Genomic DNA, 14,702 nt, shown 5'->3' on the forward strand with positions numbered 1-14,702 from the left:
AGCCATAGTTTGGAATTATGCTCTGACTTTTGAAAATAAACACTAAGCAAAAGTATTGACACACCTGAATCTAAACTTAGAGTGTCGTAACAATGTGAAAAAAGGGATGGAATCAATAGAAATAACAGTTACTGTATCAGTGGTGTCTCTATTTGTCCAGGCCCCATGCATATGGCCTCTCTGATTTCCAAAGCCACCACACAGAGTACACATTCCTTCTTAACAAGAGATCATGGGGACTCAGAGGCTAAGAAACTCGTTTAAGGTCTCAGGGATGGGGGAAGGGGGAAGAATTCAGATCACCATGCATCTCTTACCAGATAAATGTTCTTTTTATTATAGTCTGTTATCTTTCCACTGAAACACCAAGTTATCAGACTAGAAGTTAGGAAGCTTAAATAATATAACCGTATTTTCAAAATGGATTTCACCAGAAAGCAGGTGCAATTACAATGATTCTTAACCAAGACATTGTGTTTTACAAATCATCTTGTGAAAGAATAATTAAATAGGAAAATATTTACAATAGATTAGGTAGAAAAAGCAGATTACAAAATAAGATGCAAAGTACATTCCCCATTTTGTAAAAAGTAGTGTTTTTTGTTTGTTTGTTTTGCCTGGGCTGAATTTGGAATGAGGGTATAAATGACAAATGGGCTTATTTTTCTCCAACCATTGTGTTTAACCTTATCAAGTCTCCATTCCTTGACTCTTGATGGTATCTTGGGTAAATCCCTTAGCTTTCTGTATACTTTCAGCAAGATTGATTTTTAACCTTGGCCAAACCAACACCTTAATTTAAAATCTCAGTTTAAAACTTCTCCATCTCTGCTGTTGGATATTTCCTGATGTATACAGCATTTAAATTATAATGAGGGTTTCGTTTCAGTATGTTCTGAAAGATATTATTCAATAAATGTTATCAGGACAATTATTTAACCATATGCCTAAATATATTCCAAAAGGATTGACAGATTACATAAAAAGATAAAAATCAATAAAGAACTAGAAACAGGAACTATCATAATTGGGGGAATGTGAGTTGACTGAGAACCTGCAATGGGGGAGGGATCACTGATGGCTCATTTGGGCTCCTTTCCCTTTTTCCCATCTTCTTCCCACCCTGCAGCTGGGTGGGGGACAGAGCTAGAGGAAGATAGGCAAAAGTCCTATCCCACTGGCATCACTGTGGTTTCCTCTTGGATAATGTGGTCTTGCCTGCTGTCGTGGAAAGCTTCTAAATGTTTACTCAGAGGAGCAGATCTGCAAATTCTTAAGAAACTCCAAAGGGATACCCACACTGTGCAGTTCTCTGCCATAAGGAAAGTAATGGGGCTCCACACTGCGGCACTGCTGTGGGTAGTCATCTAGAACGGAGTCCCAAGAAGGCTGAAGTCCACTTCCACATTGTCCACTTGCCCCTGGGAAACTTGCACTCACTTGTCCTGCCAAAGCTGGGGATACTTACTGACAGCTCCAGGCAGCTTTCTGCCTTCAGAAATCTGAAACTAGAGGCGAGAACTAGTCTTTGTTCAATATGACCCTCTAAACACAAAGGAACACAGACTGTGTAAAGCTACTGAGATTTGGGGCATTATCTGTTATAGCAGCTAGTATTTTTTTTTTTAAACAAACACACAATGGGAATCATTACAGAAGTCAGTCAGTCTTATTACTACATAATAATCCTTCTTATATTAAATAATTTTGAAAATTAAATATCAAGTGTAATTAATTAAAACACCCCTTCCTTTCAACAGATATGAACTTCTTTATCCTCAACAAGCTATTTTTATTAAAATACCTTTAAAAAGGTACAATAATTTAGTGATGTAAAATAGCATATCTTTAGTCCATTTTCTAAAATAGGCAGTTACTAAAAAATTCTCCGTGGCTACAACATCAAAATATTGGAATGTTTAAAAAATATGAAGTTTACTATTACACGTAGTTTACAAAATAACATTCTTAGGAATATTAATGTACCTTTTAACATGTAGATTTCTCTAATACTTACAATGATATAAACACTCTTTCCAGTTCCTGTTGGTCCGACAAATATTGAAGGCTTTTGATGGGTGGTTAACAATTCCATTAATGCAGAGTATCGAACTGTGTCCAGAGTTGGTACAATGATTTCATTAAACATCACATCCTTAGGAATTGGAGGAGCTTCTGCCAATTTTTTTACCCATGGTTCCCATTTTCCTATTCCCTGTTCATAATAAATAGCCAAACGGTGAATGTTATATTATAAAATACTTTTAAAAGCTCTGTACTCCTGTGCCACTGTAGAAAAGATCAAAGATCAAGACCAAAACAAAACACTGATGTTTATACATTTGTTTTTAGCCTTTAAAACACTTCACCCTGAATTTGAAAGTTAAACTTTGTGCTAAATTGAGAAGAAATGAGGCTTTTATATGAATCAAAATGAAATGGCAATGCTGTGGTTTTTTTAATGCCCTGAAACCACTGATTACGTCAACCCAAAGATCAGCTATTTTGGCCAAATGTTAGATTGAGAAAACTGGACTAATTAATGCATGAAAGAGTAAAGAATTTTATTCCATAGTGTTAACCAATATAGCACTTATTTCCCTAGAACATCAGCTGCATGTTGCTTATACTTTAATATTTTTTATTTTTTATGTCTATTTTTTTATTTTTGAGGGGGAGAGAGAGAGAGAGAGACCGAGAGAGAGAAAGAGAGAGAGGGAGGAGGACAGAGGATCTGAAGCAGGCTTTGTGATGACAGCAGAGAGCCCAATGCAAGGCTCAAACTCTTGAATCTTGAGATCATGACCTGAGTCAAAGTCAGATGTTTAACCAACTGAGCCACCCAGGCACCTCTGCTTATGCTTTTATAATGGTATTTATAACAAACATCAGCTTATCATTTCAGGTGAGATTTTTGTAAATTGTGGTTAAAAAAAATACCTAAAATATACCTTCAACCATTTTTTTGAGTATACGGTTCAGTAGTTTTAACTATATTCACATTGCTGTGCAACAACTATCTAGAATAGACAAGATTTCTTAATGTGAGATTATTATCATGACTTAACATTATACTGCATCTTTGTATCCAATTAACTTGTCAACTAAAATTTGTGCTTGCTATACAGTGTTTAGAACAAAAATTTTCAAAGATATCATGTTAACTCTCTCACCTTAGAAAAACATCACTGGTCTCTCCATTCTTGCAAAATCAAATTTAAGCTCCTGGTCATTTAAAGCATATCAGAATTCAGGCCCTCCTTCCTTATATCTTTACATGTTCCACAGGCCAGTCTCATCGATGGACCTACTGTTTCCCTACATGACCTGGGTTCCTAGACCTTCCCACATGGCATTCTTTTGGCTTAGAGTGTCACATGACACTCTTCTGAAGAGGTTATGAACTCATCAAGGGCAGCTCTGTGCCTTACTCATTTTTGTATCCTCTGGCACAGTGCTTTGTGGATAGTACAGATTTTTTTTTTGAGGATGGTGAATTCATATCACATGTGAAAACTGTATTACAAAGACATTTCTAGAACTTTCTAGAACTGATGAAAATAACAATTTCCTTCCCATATTCTTTTTTTTTTAAGTATATTCATTTTTGAGAAAGAGAGACAGAGAGTGAGCAGGGGAGGGCCAGAGAGAGAGAGGGAGACACAGAATCTGAAGAAGGCCCTAGGCTCTGAGCTATCAGCACAGAGCCTGATGTGGGGCTTGAACCTATAAGCTGCGAGATCATGACCTGAGCCAAAGTTGGATGCTTAACTGACTGAGCCACGCAGGTCCCCTCCTTCTCATATTTTTGATGATCTTTTCTAACATGGATCTTTTCCCACCATATGAGGAAGGAAAAGTTAAGAGTCAGAAAACCTGGAGTGGATATGCCCTTAGAGATTTTGTGATACTGGGAAAATCACCTATCTCTGAGCCCTAATTTCCTCAATGGGAAGATTTGCAAAATAATACTATCTTTCTTATTTCACTGAGATATTGGGAAACAAATAGAAATGCTTGTGGAAAAGCTTAATAAACTTCAAAGTGCTCTGAAAATGCAGGCTATTGTTAGTAATTGGAAATAAAATAAAATTAGGAAAAATGAAAGGACAATATCTTGCAGTTGACAGGGTGAAGAATCTCTTCTGAGGTAAGCCTGGTAATATACCTCAAAAGCCATAAAAAATTAAAAATTGATATAGCAAATTCCTTTTCTAGGAACTTCTCTTTTTTACTTAAAAATTTTTTTAAGTTTATTGTTTATTTATTTATTTTGAGAGAGACAGAGACAGCATGAGTGGGGGAGGGGCAGAAAGCAGGAGGAAGAGAGAATCCCAAGCAGGCTCTGTGTTGTCAGGGCAGAACCCAATGCAGGCTCGAACCCATTAAACTGTGAGATCATGACGTGAGCCAAAACCAAGAGTCTGACACTCAACCAACTGAGCCACCCAGGTGCCCCTCTAGGAATTTATCTTAAAGAAAAAATCAGATATATACACATGGCTTGTATACAGGAACATTCACCAAAGCAGAAAAACTAAGAAACAACAAAACAGTTCAACATCTAACAGTAGGAAACTCTTGGGCTAGATCGTGGTCCTCAGATAATAATCTACGGAGGCTTAGAAAAATAAGTTTATTAAAGAAATACTAATGAGATAGAAAGGTGTTCTCTTTATTAACGGGAGAAGAGGATATAAAATTACCCTCTGGGGATATAGTATGATCCAATTTCACCTGAAGCTCCATATTTAAACATTATGGATTTTTTTTTTAATTTTTTTTTCAACGTTTATCCATTTTTGGGACAGAGAGAGACAGAGCATGAACGGGGGAGGGGCAGAGAGAGAGGGAGACACAGAATTGGAAACAGGCTCCAGGCTCTGAGCCATCAGCCCAGAGCCCGACGCGGGGCTCGAACTCACGGACCGCGAGATCGTGACCTGGCTGAAGTCGGACGCTTAACCGACTGCGCCACCCAGGCGCCCCAACATTATGGATTTTTAAATGTCCTCAATACAGTACTTACAGCTGTCACACACATACAGGTGAACAAACACCACCCAGGTTTTATTGTCCAATTCATTTGCGAAGTGCTGAATTAACACTAACCCAGCTATGGCCCTGCAGGGCTTCTTACCATCTGTGATATGCTAACATGCACCAAATGAATCTCCAAGAGGTATCTTAAAGCAAAATGTACCTACTGCTGGACTAGATGTCATAATGTGTAATTTTATTTAATGAATACAATAGGCCCATCAGGTGTTATTATTTGTCTCATTTTATCAAAGAGAAAAGCAAGAATCAGAAAGATTAATAAACTAGTCCCAGGTTCTACAGAAAGAAAGTGGCATTACTAGGACTGAAACCCAGAGGTGTCTGACTTCAAAGCCAAAGCAACTTCCTTTACTACTCCATGTTGACTCTCAAGGTAAACAGTGGTGACAAGGTGGCCCCAGAGCCATTATGTGCTGTAATGTTGTACATCTTGCTTCAGAGTTCTTACCTCAGTGACAAATTGATAATCATAAATTGTTCCTTTTTCAGGAAATGGGACAGTTAGTGCTTTTGAAGACGTTTGTTCCGTACCGCTCAGTAATTTAAACTTATTTTGAGTTAGTTCTGAAATTGGGCCTTGCATTAGTTCTCGAAGAATCTTATCAAATCTCAACCTATCATCATCATTACAAGATGCTCCGACGGACCAGATCAATGAAAATAGAAAAATGCCCTGCATCGGAGAGATGAGAAGATAGAGTGCATTAAAAAAGGACTTTAATGTATTCTTGAAGCTTGAATCAGGTCAGCCAGATTAATATCTTTGAAAGAAAATGAATAAACTAACATATAATAGTAAGTTATCTCAGGATTTTATAATAATTAGATTTTTAAAAGCCAAATTGCATGTTTTAGAAAAATCTTGCTATCAGCAAAGATAATATAATGCAAAGTATAATTCTAGGCATTGTGAAACCTCAGAATGATTAGTCTGGTAAATCACATGAAATTTTAAGTAAGTGGCAGGACCCTGATATTAAAAAAGAACATTGAGATAACTTTTTATGAAGGCATATTTTAATAAGGAATAATCAATCCACAATAAACCTGCTTTTTAAATTTAAATTTTGATAGTGTTTTTGTAAAAGCAGAACAAATTTATATTCATTTATTTACCTGTTGTAATAATCTGAGCAATGAATGCATAAACTAGAACTGCCATTCTGTAAGCTTTCTTCTTACCAGGCTTAGGCAGGAAAACAGAGTAGATGACAAGACCCACCACTAAATGAGAAAACTTACTAGTTTGCTTTAAAATCAAATCTGCTTCCTTTTAAAAAAATTTTTTTAACATTTATTTTTGAGAGACCGAGCATGAGCAACAGAGGGGCAGAGAGAGAGGGAGACACAGAATCCCAAGCAGGCTCCAGGCTCTGAGCTGTCAGCACAGAGCCCAATGTGGGGCTCGAACTCATGAACCATGAGATCATAACCTGAGCTGAAGTCGGACACTGAAACCAACTGAGCTCCTCAAATCCCCTTTATAATGCCAAAACAAACACAATCTTGACTATGCTCATAAAAGTTGTGGACTCTACTTCGACACTGTGCACCTGCTCCTAGATTACTCACAGGTTGTTTCTGTCCAGAAACTCTTTAAAACTAAATTAAAAATTAATTTATTTAATAGAATGTAAGTAATAAGAGCAACATATTGACCACATTAGAAATGCTACCATTAGCAGTACATAATTTTTTATTAAGGAATATTCAAGGTCTGTTGATAATTTTATTCCTATTTTAAAAATACGTTTATACATATTTTCTTCCTTTCCTCAATCCTGATGTAGATTTGTATATGCATATATATATTTTAAGCGCTTAAATCTCAAGAAAAATGGGGCACCTGGATGGCTCAGTCAGTTGAGCATCTGACTCTTGATTTTGGCTTAGGTTGTGATCTCGTGGTTCCTGGGATCCAGCCCTGTATCGGGCTCTGTGCTTATATAGCACAGAGCCTGCTTGGGATTCTCTCTCTGTCTCTCTCTGTCTCTGTCTCTCACTCTCTCTCTGTCCCTACACCTGTTCACACGTGCTCCCTCTTTCTCAAAATAAAGAAACTTAAAAGAAAAAGCGAAGAAAAGCAAGGAAAAAACGCAAAGAGTTATTATGATTTGCAGGTTGAAGGGGAGGGAGGTGAATCTGATCATATGGTCATTGCTATTTTGGGGGTTGATCATTTCTGAGGCTGGTTAAGTGACTGAAGATTCCAGTAGCAGATATAAGGGTATCAGTGGGTTTCACCCAAACCTCATGAGGCCATAGAACTGCCAGTTGAGGAGGTTCCTCCAAGGACCTACTATTTGGGGCCTGACTTTTTCCTTGCTGTTCAGCTACCACCCACAGTCCAGCCCCCATTTCCGGGGGAGAAATGAAGTTCATTAATGAGGAAGCACTGGGGAAAGCAGTAGATGCCTTTCTACAGCAGGATTCAAAGGCAATGGACCTTACCTCCAATAAAGAATACGTTTCTCGGTCATTTCTCTCTTTCACTTTGACTGCATCAGCAAAGTCATCGATAAAACAGTCTATTAGATTCATTAAGGATCGGACTAAGTTTGTGTCTGAAGTAGGAGATAATTCCTGAAAAATCAGGGGGAAAAGTCTATAGAACAAATCAACTTAAATTAGGCACTAATTAAAATAGCATCAACTAATATTTATTGAACTTACTTCGTCCTCATAGCTGTAGTACTTATGAAAAGGCATGATTATAATTCTAGCTCTATAGGTAGGAAAACTGAGGCACGGATTAATTCCCTAGTCTAGAGTGTAGTGACACTGGATGTGTTGTCCTGTACATAGGTCCTAGCACCATGCATCACATAGCAAGTTCTCCATAAACACGTGTCTTCTTGCCTCCGAGCTCTCCTCCAACCTTTAGAGGGGTATTGCTTCACAGTTACTGTGTGAGAATTAAGTCTCTGAAAGTTAATTGGAACTGAAGATTAGGAGCAGCTGACTTCATCTTCAGCCACTGTCCCGGTAGAAACAGGCAGAAATGACAACCGAGTTTCTAAGGATGGGACTAAGTATTACTGATGCCCCCCTAAAATACAAATGGTTGTTGCTAAAAATAAGACACTCATTACTACATAGTAGCTAAGAGGAACTCATAATTTCTTTAAGAGAGGACAAAAGTACATAGTACATTTTAGAAGCTTGTAATAAAAGCATGTTTTTTTTTTCTCTTTTGCTATTGAAAAGATTAGTTATTACGTGGAAAATTCATTTATTTGCAATACCTACATTCTCTGACAATGCCGGGGATGGGGGGGGGGGGAACCTGTAGCTTATTCTACAAGTTTAACTGTTTTTGAAACATGATTACTTCATATCTTCAACAAATTTCAAGGTTTCTTTCCCTTTTTTTTTTTTTTTTTAAATTTTGTAACATCCACACTCCTTGGAAGAGATGTGTCCGCCCCTGTTGTGCCAGTGCCCCCCCCCCCCCCGGCCCGTTCCTCAGTGAGCTACCAGAGCAGGCTTGCCTCTTTCCTGAAAATGTTTGGGCCACGCTTCACCCCATGATCTTCTCACTTGCCAAATCCAAGGCCATGTGCCAAACATTTTCTGCCTTGACCTCTTGGTAGTTTCCCATAATACTGACTACCTGCTTCTTAAAACGCTCTCTTCTCTTCCTGAGATTGCAGCCAGGTCTGGCATTGTATCCTTTGCTCTCTTATCTTTTTTTCTCTGCATTTTCTCTTTAGGCACTATCCACTGGCATGATTTTTAAATTCCGCTTTCCTTTTCTGTACTGTGAGCCAAACACGTGCCTTCTTCTCTTCGATTTCCAACAGTAGGAGAAATACCAGCCCTGTGTCCCTATGTTTGTTCCAGAGCCCAAGTCAACAACAGTAATCTCTAAACAAGTAGATACACTCATGCTAAATATAGTGGATTCCTCATTTAGCAGGCCTAGAGTAGTAACGTGTTCCTCCATCATTACCCACTATCTAATTCTTTAGATTTAATAAATGAATTACTTTTAAAAATGGTCCCTTTGCTGGTTATAATATAGATTTATTCTAGGAACTTTAAATTTTTTTTTTCAACGTTTATTTATTTTTGGGACAGAGAGAGACAGAGCATGAACGGGGGAGGGGCAGAGAGAGAGGGAGACACAGAATCGGAAACAGGCTCCAGGCTCTGAGCCATCAGCCCAGAGCCCGACGCGGGGCTCGAACTCACGGGCCGCGAGATCGTGACCTGGCTGAAGTCGGACGCTTAACCGACTGCGCCACCCAGGCGCCCCTATTCTAGGAACTTTAAAAAACAAAGAAAATTATAAAAATGGAAACTAGAATATAATAGTCTCTGAGAAATGAGAGATAACATTTTTAGGTATTTTCATCCAGATGTGGTTAAGTGGACCTTTAAGACTTTTTTTTTTTTTTAAGAGGTAAGAGAGTAACATCCATACATCTTCTCAAACTTTAAAATGCTTCTTTTAAAATTTTTCTGGGGGGCACCTGGGTGGCTCAGGCGGTTATGTTAGGTGGCTGATTTCGGCTCAGGGCATGATCTCGCGGTTCACGGGTTAGAGCCCAGCATCGGGCTCTCTGCTGTCAGCCTGCTTCAGATCCTTGGTACCCCCCTCCCTCTCTGCCCCTCTCCCTCATGTGCTCTCACGTGCTTTCTCTCTCTCTCAAACTAAAATAAACATTACAAATTAAAAAAAAAAACAAAAATAAAATTAAACTTTGTTTTGAAGAATAAGTATATAAGTTAAAATCTTTTTACTTTAATCAGAAAAAGGTTTTTAGTTAAAACAGTTAAGTTATCTTAATACCTGAGAGTTGACATTGACCACAGACATTAAAATGAATATATTTGGCTAATTTGGATTTTCCACTTATTGTTTAAGTCTTAAAATTCTCGTTCCTCTTACCTTCGTATGCTTTCTAATAAATTCAACAGACACTGGGACCATTCTGTCAAATAAGCCTATTATAAATTCTTTCTGAATAATACTAATCACAGCAGGTAAAAGATTTATCCAAGACAACATTAGTGGTCTCCAGCCTAACATGTGAGGCTCCATGTAAATCATACCACATCTGGAAACCTGGAAAAAAGAATAATTGTTTACCATCAAGGTAATGCTTCTGTCAGAAATTTGACGTGGTATATCCCTTTCTTAAAACCTGCAGAAAATTCCTAAAAAGAAGCTTAATTTTATGTCACTTCACGACCTAAATTTTTATGTGTGACTTTACCAATGGTTCTAGACAAAAAGGAAAAAAATCCCTGACTCTTAAATTGATCAGGGTAGGTCAACAGCTATGCCTGTTCTTAGAGAGAGTACTGTTACAATGAATTATGTTTCATTTAAAGTCAAAGTTCCTTATAAAAACATTTATAACATTTCAAATGTATAAGATGTCAACATTGAGGACTCACAGTGGCAGGAGAAGCAACTTCCAAATCCATTGGTTCAAAAATAAGATTCATTTGTGGTGACATTTGAATAATCTCCCCACTCATCAGACAGAGCTTTTTGTTGTCATCCAGCACCGTATTCATATTCTCAATCCACACGGCATCCACTGGCCCATCAAAAATTAACCATTTCCTATCTGGCGTCTGGTATATGCATTTGATGAATACAAGGGAAAAATTAATAGTGATAATGTAAGGAAACAGTGCCATGCTTCAAAATTTAAACATGTAACTTGTAAAATTAATTTCACCATGAAAATGTAAAGGTGTCTTTTGAATACAGTGTGTATGTGTGTACGGAGAGAAAGTCACGAAAGAAGCCTTTATGTGCCATGGACAAGACAGAATATAACATCTGTTCTCAAGATTCCATCTTTTCCAACGTTTCTGAACTCACATGTAACATGTTTTGGAAAGTATTACAAATAAAAAAAAATATAATTGTCAGTGAAAACAGAATTTTCATTGAAATTACCTGATTCTATGCAATATTATGTTCATACAGATTAATTACTCTTACGTGCTAAGTCAAGTTTTTTCTTCCCTCCGCTTGAATGAATTCACACACATTCATACCCCTCTTGGGTTGAATGGTTTTATGGCGATATGGGACATTAGTATAAGATTCAGTTTCACAATGATAAATATGAAAATATTTGCTCATTGTCTGGAATACAGTAAAAGCTCAACAAATATTAAGGAGTGGCTAGGTAGCTGCTGGAGAGTACAAAAGCTGATTCTACTTTCCACAGCTTACGAATCAGCTTTTTTGGGCACATGGATGCTGCCTTGGTTCACTTTCAGCAAACGTGATTTGAGTTGAAGTGGTGAGGGACTTGGATCCGTCTTAACACCTTCTCAGTCCCTGTGGACAACTGCTTTAATCTACAAGACGGTACACTTGTCATGGGCTTAAGCCACCCCATACCCACTCTCTGAGCCAGGAAGCAAGAAAGAGCCCATACCCTGGAAGTCGCCTTGAAAAGAGCCCGTACCCCAGAAGTCACGTTGAGAAGAGCCCGTACCCCGGAAGTCACCTTGAGAAGAACCCAGACCCCAGAAGTCACCTTGAGAAGAGCCCGTACCCCAGAAGTCACCTTGAGAAGATGTCACCTTGAGAAGAGCCCAGACCCCAGAAGTCACCTTGAGAAGAGCCCAGACCCCAAAAGTCACCTTGAGAAGAGCCTGTACCCCAGAAGTCACCTTGAGAAGAGCCCGTACCTCAGAAGTCACCTTGAGAGCAACTTTCCCTTGCACTGTTGGCTTCCCATGCCTGCTAATCTTCGCTTTGGGTAACACCACCATGTAACAGCAAGATGTTGGGCTCTACGGTCTGAAAGACCTTGCTTTTCATTTGACTTTACTACTTACCAGCTAGGAGACTTTGGGTCAGCTCCTTAACCTCTCTGAGACTATTTATGGGACAAAGCTCTCTGGAAAATGTAATATGTGCTATGTAACTAGATGTACAATGGGAGAGATCTCATAATTATTTCTGTACAAATAATGTAACTGCATACATTATCTACAGATGCCATGTGTTAATCTGGGCCAGAGTTTATCCACTGTGAAAAGAAAGAAACTGAGAAGTTATATCAATGGTCCCAACGTGTCTGTTTGCCTCAGTTACTTTTATCCTTGAAATTACTAATAAAGCCTGGTACTGGGCAAGATCTCTGTCCCATGAAAGCCAATCCTTATGTCACTCATTGCCCAAGTTCCTTCAGCCATTAAGAGCAGAGTTGAGATATGACATTTTTCCGTTGTCACACTGATTAAAGAATAATGATTAGACAGGTCCTTAAGCGAATAAAGAGCACCAAAGTCAAGACGTAAGGTAGTCAGAATAAAGGAAATGTTTACTTGAAAAAGATTTAATAAATTAAGTGTCTCTAGCCTAGGCCCTTCTTCTTTAAGACCAGACTTAGCAAGCTCTCTCCCACATGATCACATTCTGTGGACAGCCTGCTAACATGTGGCAACCAAGTTAACATTTCCTGGTCTGTGGACTCTTTCTTGGAAGAGCGGGCAACCGCTGCTCAGCAGAATAAGCCAGGAGTAGGTAAATGCCCGCTCTCACTCACAGCAGTCAGCACAGCTGGCTCATCCCTCACCTCCTACGCTTTCCAGCAGCCCATTGTCTTCCGAACAAGTAGGGCAAAAGTGTTGGAACTTGAAGACATTGTTTTGTAAAGGTCTGCAATTTCTTCTCTGCGAACTGGAATATACCTAACAATTAGTGGGTGTGACAGAGACAGCAGCCTAAAAAGTGGGCAACGGAAGAACGTTCCTGAAGGAGCAAAAGGATCACGATATTCAGCTGTTCTCCATCCTGTGTCAGTTAGCCTGAAAAAAAGAGACCCAGGAGTGCTTTTTCCCTGACCTCTTTCTCGTGCCCTCTTCTCCGCACACCCAGGCAAAGGCCCTCGCCAGCATCTGGCATCTTTGCCAGCATCTGGCATCGTCTGGCTTCTTTGTAGGTGCTGCCGATGCTGGCAGAAACAGTGCCAGACGATCTGGGACCGTGTTGTAAATAAACACCTTGAGCTTGAACTAGAAATATAAATGTTTGTTTGGAACAACTGAAAAACACATCAGACATCTGTCAGAAAGGACTACCACAGTCTTTCGAAGTGTGCACGCTGAAGTGTCAGTACTTACCGGTGAGGAAGCAAATGCCCTAAAACTGACAGCGAGGATGCCATCGGACCACTCGTGAGACACTACATCAAACTGTCCATACAACTGACCCATGGTGACAGACTTGGGATTTAAAACAGTAATTTGAACCTTGTTCTCTTCCATTAACCCCTTAAAGGAAAAAAAAGTACATTATCCATTTAGAAGGATACTGTCTCTATTCATAGAAAGGCAGGACTGTATATGTAGAAACTCCTAGACTCTACAAACAAACTCCCAGAAATAAGGAATGCATTTAACAAAGTTCCAGCATATGAAGTCCATATATAAAGACTGGTTGTATTTACACAGTGCCAATGAACAACTGAAAAAATTAAATTTTTACAAATACTGTTTACCATAGTTTTAAAAACTCATAAAATACTCAGTAATAAATTAGCTATAAACCTAAATACTTACAGAACTGTAAATCTAAAACAACAATGAAACCTGGCAAAATTTTTTGTTAAGGGTCAGGCAGTCAATATTATAGGCTTTCAGGTTACAAACAGCCGCTCACATATTCTTCTCTGTTTCTTTTCTTTCTTTCCATTTTTTTTTTTTAAACAAACGTTAAAAAGTGTTACCACCATTCTAAGCTCATTGGTGTTAGAAAAATAGGCTCGGGGCCAAATTTGGGCTGTAATTGCCGACTCCTGCTACCAAATATTCTCTGAGAGAAAATTAAAAGATCTAACCATGTTCCATTCTCACAGAATGGAAAAGTTAATATTGGCAGATTGTCAGTTTTGACCAGAACCTTGAAGCCCGTGTGGGAATTATACAAGAGATGTTAACACCCCTTGGGGCATAAGCTTTTCATGTTTTTAATAAATAGATGTTATTTTCTTAGAGTAGCTTTAGATTTACAGAGAAATTGAGTGTAAAGTCAGATCTCTGTAGTTTCACATAGATTCCCTCTGCCCACTCACCACCACCCCCCCCCCCCGCCCAGTTTCCCCTATTATTAAAGCCTTGCATTGGGCTGGTATATTATTATGAATAATGAACTGATATTGATACATTATTACTAATTAAAGTCCATGGTTTACATTAAGGGTCACTCGTGTGTTATACATTCTATGAGTTCTGCCAAACACACAATGGCACATATCCATCATTACACTATCGTACAGAATAGTTTCACTGCCCTATAAATCCCCTGTGCTCCGTTAGTAGTCATTTCTTTTTTTTTTTATACACAACAACATAACATGTGCAACTCTTCCCAACATTGCCTTCTGCCCACCCCCTCGGGGCTTGGGACACAAACCACCAAACTCGAATAAAGACGTGGGAAGATCACTAAGCAGTAAAACAAGCTTTGAGGCTTTGCATACTTCTCTGTGCCCACCAAGGGGCTGACAAGGAAGGCATCGTCCTAAATCCAGAAGTATGGGAAAGCTCTACCATCATTGTCAGAGGAAGTTGCTATCACCAAAACAAGGTTTTTGTCTCAAAGGCAACAGGCTAGTGAGACTCCACAAGAAAGATCTAACGATCACATTGGGGCGTCT

The 14,702-nt window shown here is 38.8% G+C and overlaps 1 protein-coding gene across 2 annotated transcripts in view; it reads right to left on the reverse strand.

Annotated features, from left to right (window-relative positions):
* The window catches only part of DNAH7 (dynein axonemal heavy chain 7), a 270,159-nt gene that overhangs the window by 133,240 nt on the left and 122,217 nt on the right, over positions 1 to 14,702 (reverse strand). For both annotated transcript variants that reach the window (XM_030328070.1, XM_030328069.1), the window contains 6 exons: positions 13,168 to 13,317; positions 10,468 to 10,650; positions 9,956 to 10,132; positions 7,513 to 7,644; positions 5,510 to 5,734; positions 2,018 to 2,215 (listed from right to left, as the gene is read on the reverse strand). In XM_030328070.1, the coding sequence (XP_030183930.1) occupies positions 2,018 to 2,215; positions 5,510 to 5,734; positions 7,513 to 7,644; positions 9,956 to 10,132; positions 10,468 to 10,650; positions 13,168 to 13,317 (1,065 nt within the window). The remainder of the gene's footprint in view (positions 1 to 2,017; positions 2,216 to 5,509; positions 5,735 to 7,512; positions 7,645 to 9,955; positions 10,133 to 10,467; positions 10,651 to 13,167; positions 13,318 to 14,702) is intronic.

The sequence above is a fragment of the Lynx canadensis genome, chromosome C1 (assembly GCF_007474595.2).
Source record: "Lynx canadensis isolate LIC74 chromosome C1, mLynCan4.pri.v2, whole genome shotgun sequence".
Classification (NCBI taxonomy): domain Eukaryota; kingdom Metazoa; phylum Chordata; class Mammalia; order Carnivora; family Felidae; genus Lynx; species Lynx canadensis.